Source organism: Buceros rhinoceros, unplaced genomic scaffold (genome assembly GCF_000710305.1).
Source record: "Buceros rhinoceros silvestris isolate BGI_N320 unplaced genomic scaffold, ASM71030v1 scaffold4057, whole genome shotgun sequence".
NCBI classification, from domain to species: Eukaryota; Metazoa; Chordata; class Aves; order Bucerotiformes; family Bucerotidae; genus Buceros; species Buceros rhinoceros.
Window position 1 is genome coordinate 17,237 of NW_010420277.1, and position 8,708 is coordinate 25,944.

An 8,708-nucleotide genomic window follows, 5' to 3' on the forward strand; every position below is an offset into this window, starting at 1 on the left:
ATGCTGGGGCTGACAGCCTGCCTGGGGCGGGTTACCCAACCCGCTCCCAGAGAGCTGCCTGCTGCAGGAGAACTCAGCCTGCTGACGAGAAGGCTGGCATTACTGCTTCTGCCTTGCAAGTCAGGAAAACTAACTCAGCAAAGCAGAAGAAATGGTGTTGCTTGCCTCTATTTTGGCTCTTATTGAGTAAAATTATTATGATATTAACACAAGAACTTATTAAAACCACATTATTTTATCCGCATGTCAGTCCTGTCTTTCTTTTCCGAAGGTTCTGAAATGGAAATTGGCCATGTGGTATCAGCTACTGATAAATCCAGTATGTTCCCTGCATGAATCATGCCTTTGGATCAACTGTACATACAAATATGTCTTTTGCTTTGTTTTCTTTTGCTTCCACAAACATCACAGGTAAGAAACTGAAAATGTGAGAGGTGAGCAAAGGCAGTACAACGAACATTTCAGGTCTGACTGTGGATGTCCGAGGATGTGATTTGGGATATTCTGCTCAGTTAAGATCTGTCTTGAAGGCTAAAGGCATAGGCTGGAGACCCCGTGTGGACCAGGAGCCCCCAGCCTTCCCTGGCAGGACGCGGTGCTAGCCCATCAGCATACCTGACTGATGTCATCGTCATACCACACTTCAAATCCACCCTGAATCAACACCCTGCCCCAGGGCTGAGGGCAAGGCGTGCTGGGTGAAGGACCAGCCCAAGGAGCGCTGGTGCACCACGCTAATCGCCCATGGATCAAAGAGTCCATTTAATGCGGGCAAGAATGACAGCCCGGCCGCTCGGCAATTCAGAGTGCCACTCGGGTATGACCCGCCTGTCCCTTCAATTACAGGCTTCACTTCAGTGCGGCATTTTTAAATGGAAACGCAATAAAGAGGGAGGGGAGGAAAGAAACGGGCAGTAGCAAGAAGGAAAAAGGCATCTTTTGTACCTTGCCTCCAGCTTTACACAAATCTTGGCAGAGAAAACATTTGACGTGTATGATTTTTCTGGCGTTGGTTTGTTCTGCCTGAAGTGCTCCTCTAAAGCGAAACTTGGCAGATATTTAAGACAGAAACCCTGACAGCAGCTTTAATAACGTGAAATATGAGCACAAGGCCTCAGAGAAATGAGGCAAGTCCTATGACATGAGCACGTTTGGGGAGATACACTTCACTTGAAGGAACTCACTTTTCCTCATTAACTCAATTAACTCGTACACAACGTGCTGTTTGAATGAGTAAAGATTAAAACGCTTACTCCAGAATAAGGATGCGTGAGTGAATCGGGAAGAGATTCCCTCGCCTACCAGCTGTTTGGTTGTGTGGAAGGCAGGCAGAGGGAGTTATGTCCCCACAAAAACAACAGCAGAGGAAACGCTGACAAGCTCCATGTCCAGAATCAAAGATCAGACAGGAAATACGGATTTCCTTTCTCAGCGAGCAGGTCCGATACCTTATTTTCAAATACGTTAGTTCCACTTACATTACTTCAGAAAGTATAAAAGAGCTTTTTATTTGAAATCAGATTGTTGTTTTCTAACGCTGCAAATTTAATTCACTAATTTGGTGCAAACACAGTGGCAGTGCTGACACATGTTTGGTCTGTGCTGCTCAACTTGAGCAGCACAGTGGCAGCCATGACCCCTGCTGCAAACCGGACGTTTCCTGGCAAGAGGGTAATGAGAGAGGCTGCAGTGAACGTTTCTTTGGAGACAAGACGGTGAGCAAAGGCAGTACGGCCAGAACCTGAGTTATAACACGCCTCACTGAGCTGCTTTTTTCTTTATTTTTTCTCTTCTTCTTCACCATTCAAGTGGCCAGAGGGCAATCCTGTTCCTTCCCAAGAACTCTCTCTCTCTCCTCCACTTGGGGGAGATCCGGAACAGACAAATCTTGAAAGGAGACAATTTTTGGTTGTTTTCTGTTTTCGAACCTAAGGTGTATCAGTTTTTCAGAGCAAACCCACTGGCAGGAGATGTTGGACGTGTACATGAATTTCCCTAATATTTGCAGACATCAGACAAGGTGCCTGGAGAGACGGAATACAAGCGATTACTGCTTGTCCTCCCTGGCTGTCACCTGAGTTTGTTTCACAGGACTGCCTTGAAAATACACGGAAGCATGGATCGACTGCCACATTTTTTCTGCTGCAATCAGTTACTCACAATGTGACATTAAATGGGAAATCTGCATCATTTAAGTGTACGACGTCCGTGTAAATACAAATAAGACTCAAAACCTGCTTCTTGCTAACTGGGGATGTTAAAATAACAGGATTAGTGTTAAAGGGATGCCACAACTGCAGACATTTCCATTTCCTGCTAAACTGCAGTGCACTGCTGAAGAGGTACTTGTCATCTTCTAAAAAAAGGCATTTCTGGGATGAGCCCTATAGTTTGCAAAATGCTATTTCAATTAATAGAGCTCCTACCTTCAGTTCACATCTTAAAAGAAACCATTTTTAAAAAGGTTACCAAAAAAAAATCTCATTTTCTGCTATAGAGTTATAGCAGCGTTTAAAAACAAAACCCAGTTTTGCTTTAAGTACATTTTCAATGGTATTTATTGCTGCAGTTGCAAACCAACTTTTAAATTTTTTTAATTTGGCATTATAGAATAGAAAATTGAATTTGTAAAATCTATTTATAATTTTTATAAATATAAAATGTTTTTAGAACTTTCCTTTACAGATAGATTTGAAATGTTGCATTTTACTCAACATTGGTCCCATCTACACGAAATATCGGAATCTAACACTAAATTGATTTTCTCTTTCGCACTGCTGCAGCCTGGTTGCAATGCTGTGGCCCAGAGACAACGCAGGCTTCTGAGCAAGATTTGTCTTACGGGCTAAAGAAGCCTAAGAAAAATGCCAAGACTGTTTTTGCAGCACTATGAACATACCCCACATCAAAATACATCGCTCGCTTGGAAACACTACACGTAGACAGAGGAACTCGTAGTTATTTAAGTTTGAAGGGTAGCTTCCTGTAGCTAAATACTCAGTTGTGTAACATCTTTGCGTTAGTTTGACAGAGCCAAGCACATCACAGGCGCGTTGTGCTAGAGAATTCCTTTAGGAGTAGCTGAAATTCAACCACAAAGCAAGTAAGGGAACCACAGTAAGAAGTTAAATATAGGGTAGAGTAGGAAAAACAATCCAAAAAAGTTTTATCACTCAGGGGACTTTAAAAGTTGATGAAAATAATAAGGATTTAGGAAGGAAATGTTCACAGAAAGTAAATCACATTTCAAAATAACCTCTGATCATTTCAGAGCACTCCCTTATTAGAAACATGAATTACAAAGGCTGAAAAAAACCTCTGTGCAGAAACACCATGTTTTGCAGGAATCTCTGCTGAAACAAGGGCAACCATTACACAACAAAAGCGGATCTTTAGACAAAAATTACCGTGACAGCAGTAAGACAATTACCTTGGCGTATATGCAGCTTTCATTGAGTTTCTGCAGCGTGCAGTTGCGTTCACACATAGGGCACATGATGGTCTCATTGGCCTCGCAGATCTCTTTGCTTTAGTATGAGACAGGAAAATAAAGGTTATAAAAAGGCTTTTAGCATTCTTAAGATTTTCTGAGGTTATACCATTTGTGGTGTCTGTATGCCTACACCACAGAATTGGCTCAATAAAATAAATTAAAAGTGAACGTTTGGCTTGAAAAGCCTAACCCCAAAGCAGTAACCTGAAAACTATGGCCCCTGGAGTAGTGGGCAGTAGTTCTGGACATCACGCTTGTGAATAACCCATTCTCTCCCAAATATCACAGACAGAATAAAACATTGTTCGCTACCTTCTGAGCCACTTATTGCTTACTCTTCTAAAGTGATGTAAGAGGAGGGACATCACTGGTACAACTACACTGATCTCCATCAATTTATCCTCCTTTACATCAGCAGAAGGTCCGTCCCCAGGATGGCCGCATGCACACTTAGACCAGTCGGTCACATGTAAAACCCACCGACAGGGACTTGGGGCAGTAGTCTGCGATTTCAGTTCCTACAGAAGAACTTACGTATAAGGCTGATAAAAACCCCACTTTCATATCCTGCTGTGGGGGGAAGCAACTTCAAGCCACGTTCTGATGTTTAGAGATCCTAAGATTTAGGAAGATGACGTCACTTTCTTCACCAGGACCACTCATATGCCAAATGTAGTATGTAATTGTGTTGACAAAGGCAATCAAGTGCAAAAATTATCTGTAAGTCAGATTTTAACTGCAGTGAGTCAGCTTCCCCCAGAACCTCAGCAATCGCCTTTGCCTATCCTTCAGCAGTGGTGACACGCCTGGAAGATCCTATGACACACCAGGAAAGCAGCAGTATAAAACAACTGCAGGAAATCCCTCCTCATTTGCTTTAATAAACATTGCGCTTTCACTCTCCTATCATAAAAAGCTGAATTTACAGTTCTAATTCTGTGTGGAAGATTACACTTATTTACAAATGAGTGCATCTATTAAATCCTGTCTGACATAACAGTAAATAGGAATAAAAGATCCTGGTTGCCTAGACGTCACTTCGGTATCATCGGTCATACTTCACACCGCCACGGGATCACTAATTCACTGAACCCCTACAACACGCCAGGGAGCTGACGAAGACATTGTCCTCAGTAACCCTCTAGCCAGAATGAGCACAGCCAGTCATTTCAGAGTTGCAGAGTAACACGGATCTTATAGCATTGTGTCACAGCAGAGAATTTTCTTCTTTGCATTCTCATTCAAATGTTTAAGCACAGAAAATCACGTTTCAACAGCGTGTTATAAATATAACAAACTGTTGTCCAATATAAGGCCAAATTGTGCTGTACTTGGGATTTAAATTCAACAGCATAAATGTTAGATTTTCTTACTATATATCTTGACTTAAAATCTTGGTTTGTTTTTAATAACGTGAAGTTTCACAAGAATATACCGACAGCGATAGGTCACTTGCTTTAGCACGACTCTGCAGAGGCACTAAGGTTTGTTACCCAAATGGTTGTGACAGGGGCTGTGCTCGCTGCTGCTGCAACTCAAATCTGCAGTAGAACGGAGCAAACAAGCATGTAATTTGTTGAAAGAAAGGAGCCCCGATGAAGGCATTTCTAAAGGACTACTTAAGCCCTTCTGTTCAACTATCACTTCACATCTTCCCCAGGTCTGCTGAGGAAGAGCAAATGGTTCAAAATCTACTAGGAAGTGTATGAAACAAACAAACAAACAAACAAATACAGATTCATGTTCTGCATTTTTGTTTCTGTATGTCTGAGCCCTACAAATATGGTCCAAATATTCTGGAAGCAACACAGAATTTCTCTGTGATGTTTCTCTTGGTTACCTTCATTTCAGAACTGAACTCTGCAACGAGCTGCTGACCCCGTAATCTCAGTACCCTGAAGGACCTCAGGGCCGGCTCCTGGCAACCACAGAATTACCTGGCTTTATTCCAGTGCGAGAAAAAGAACATCCTCCATTCCAGTGAGCTTTCAGTATCACCGCCTGTCTTGACCACTTGTTTTGTGATAGGAAAAAAAAAGTCCCTGACTGTAGAGTGAAGAAACTTCTGTTTCTCAACATGGGACATATGTATTTGCTTCTAAGAGTGTCTAGTCCCTGAAATGACAGTGTGCGTGCAGAGATTTTGTCTGCACATCTTGTTTCACCTTCCTCCTCCCTCAACACATTTGAGTCACTGAATGATTCAGTGAGGCCTGAAAGTTTCTTGTTTCCTTAAAACTCTGAGGAAAGGAGAGAGGGGCTATGACAAACAGTGTAGTTAGCGCGACAGGGGCACCCACCCCGGAAAAGAAGGAAAGGTGCACTCCAAAAGGGAGCAAATACGCTCAATTTCCAACTTGCCTGTGGCAGCCACACAGAGCGTCTTTCCTTTACACAGGGGGCAGGGACTGATGGCCTTGTGCCGGGCTGAGATGGGGTCCTGGCACAGGCTGAGATACATGTTTTTATGTTATTTTAAATATTTCAGATATCTCAATGTGAGATAAGCTTTGGTGAAGAAGTTCCCAGTCTCTGTTGTCTTTCATGGGAAGCAGTAGGGGAGAGAATTTTTGTATGTTTTTATATATATATGCACACACATATATAAAGAGCCATCTGATACCAGGACAGACTTTGAGCATGGAGCAGAGGCAGGCACTTGTACATGTCCTAAGCAAGACAAACTAGCCCCTGGATGGATCGTCATTCTGCATAACCCTCAAATTATTGCTGCACAAAAGCTGCGGCTAGCATCACAAGCAACACTGGGCTCTACGTTCGTGTATGTGCATATTCCTCCTCTGCTGAAACTGGACCTCAGCGGAAAGAGAAGAAAACGATGGTTTTCTGGCTGCAGTCACCAGGGGGGGCTGACAGCAGCTCCCTGTGCCTGAGAGGAGAAGGGACATCCCTGAGGAAAGCAGGCTTCCGTCAGTCGGTAAGTTCAAATCTTGTAGTACACAAGAGAGATGAAAAACAGGGGTTTTGACAGAATTTATCACACTGTAAATCAACATTTCCTCATATCCACCGATACCTCACAGCAGATGTTAACAGGATGAAACCTGTTTCACATGAAGCAGTATTAACGGAGTAACACTGAACCTGGGACAATTTGGCAGTGACGACATTGCCACAACGCCCTGGCACTAGTTTTGAATTCCTAATTGCCACTGGGTTTCCTGTGTCTAGATTTTGTCAGAATAACACACCCATCTCTGTTTCTCCCTAACAGCTGCTGAATGTTGCATTTGCATACTGCGGTAGCTGCAATGCTCAAAATCAAATTATACCTTTTAACACTGTTATAGATGGTTATCTAGCGATTTTCTTTAAATGGCCGCAGAAACACTAGAAAAAATAATCTCAGAGTCCCAGAAAACGACAAGAACATTTAGGTTGTGCAGCCTGTCTGCCTGCAGTCTGCTCGAGGTAGGAGGTTTCTGCTAATCCTCACTAACCTCGTCCAGTTTAAGTAAGCAAATGCAGCAGGGAGCAGCATCTGTTATCACTGGCCTTTAGAACTGCCTGAGTCCACAAGGGGCTACAGAAATCACCTACAGACCTTACGCCCAGAATTACACATCCAGATTACAGGTGTGGGGCTGCCACAGAGCACACTGCAACGGCTTCGGCATTATCCCCGCTGCCAGTATTTTGAAATGAACACTGGCTATGTCAGCCATAAGAAACACAGAAATACTCCCCTCCCCTTGTAGGCATCTAGGGCTTACGTGATAGATCACCTAACTTTTAGGGTCTTGCTTGTGGAATAGAGTCCAGAGCTCCTGAGGGGCACCTTGGCATTCTGTAGCACAGCATAACACTGAGGCACCTCAGGATGGGACCCAACGCAACCCGCCTCTGTGGGGAGCAAATGGAACCTCCATGTTCTGTCTGCAGCTACTAAACAGCAGCCAAGGGGAAAACAGAACAGGAAAACATGACAGCTAGTCAACCTCTCTGCTCCTGAAATTTGTACCCTGCAACCTACTGCAAGCAAGGTAATTGTGTGTCTCTGTTAAAAGAACTAAGCAGGACGCGTATCTCCAAGTCTTCTCGGGAGAAGCGTATGACACACACACAAGCACACAACAGCCTACAGTCTGGAAAAACGAAATTCTTAGAAATTCTGTTCTTTCTCTTGGGGAGTGTCAACACCACATCTTTCCCTTCTGCAAGGAGTGCTTAAAATGTTAAGCCATACCCTGATTTCGTTCCCTCCTTGCTGAAACTGTGACATTGTCCAGGTGAAGAATACTAAATGCCCAGTTCAACAGCCCTAATCCCTGTGCTCTGCAAACAGGCTGATCCTCTACTTTACATCCACCGCATTTGACAGACATTTATCATGGAAAACTACCTTAATACAGAGGACAACATCCCACAGTTAGCTTAGTTTCCTAGCTGATACATTTATTGCATTTAATGCAGTTTGAAATTGTAAAATCTCTTGGGAGTTTGCTGTATAAAATCAAGCCTGAGAGTCTTAATTACAGCACTGCAGAATTTAATAACTCACTGTGAAACAAGATAAAGAAAATTCCATAAAGAAACTGTAAAATAGTCCATCTCAAAGCCCAAGAAACAACACTTCCTAGGAAATCTGACTCAGAGCATACTTCCAGCCCAAGCACCCAAACTGCTTGGAGCAACAGTTGTAACTGTAAGAGTACCAATGCTGACACACCGGTGCGTCTGATGACAGCTAATGGAAAGCTTTGTACAAAGGGTGCACGCTCTGTAACAGTTCCTACAAATACAGTCCGCACTCAAGCATCACTATTTCTAGAGATACAGGCAAGATGGAGGTAAAGAGGGACTGTATCTGTCTGTATTTACCCATTAGCCTTGACTAGAATGACAAGCATTGCGGTGACACCGGAATTGGTACTCTCTGGTTTTCCTGACAGACAAAGTGGGAACCCCTGCAGCTGTAAACGCACTTGATGTGCATGGTCACATCCAGCTGGATGCAAAACAGATACACAAACTGGAGGACAGACGTGACTGAAGAAGCCAGTGCTCTAATCGATTATTTTTACATGATTACCATATCTGGAAAGCATTTATAAGCATAAATGATCTCAGTTGTTGCAGACTGTTCTTAACTTTCAAGAGGCTATTATGTTTTTAAATGGGATTTTACCTTACTTGGCTGGAATCCATCGTAAACAATCCATAAAGGAAAACAAAGAGCCCAACCAGGGCAGCA

The 8,708-nt window shown here is 43.2% G+C and overlaps 1 protein-coding gene across 1 annotated transcript in view; it reads right to left on the bottom strand.

Moving 5' to 3' along the window:
• The window catches only part of ANO3 (anoctamin 3), a gene marked incomplete at its 5' end in the record, with an annotated part of 36,759 nt that overhangs the window by 1,840 nt on the left and 26,211 nt on the right, over positions 1-8,708 (bottom strand). The window contains 2 exons of the mRNA XM_010139241.1: positions 3,431-3,527; positions 8,643-8,708. Of these exons, the coding sequence (XP_010137543.1) occupies positions 3,431-3,527; positions 8,643-8,708 (163 nt within the window). The remainder of the gene's footprint in view (positions 1-3,430; positions 3,528-8,642) is intronic.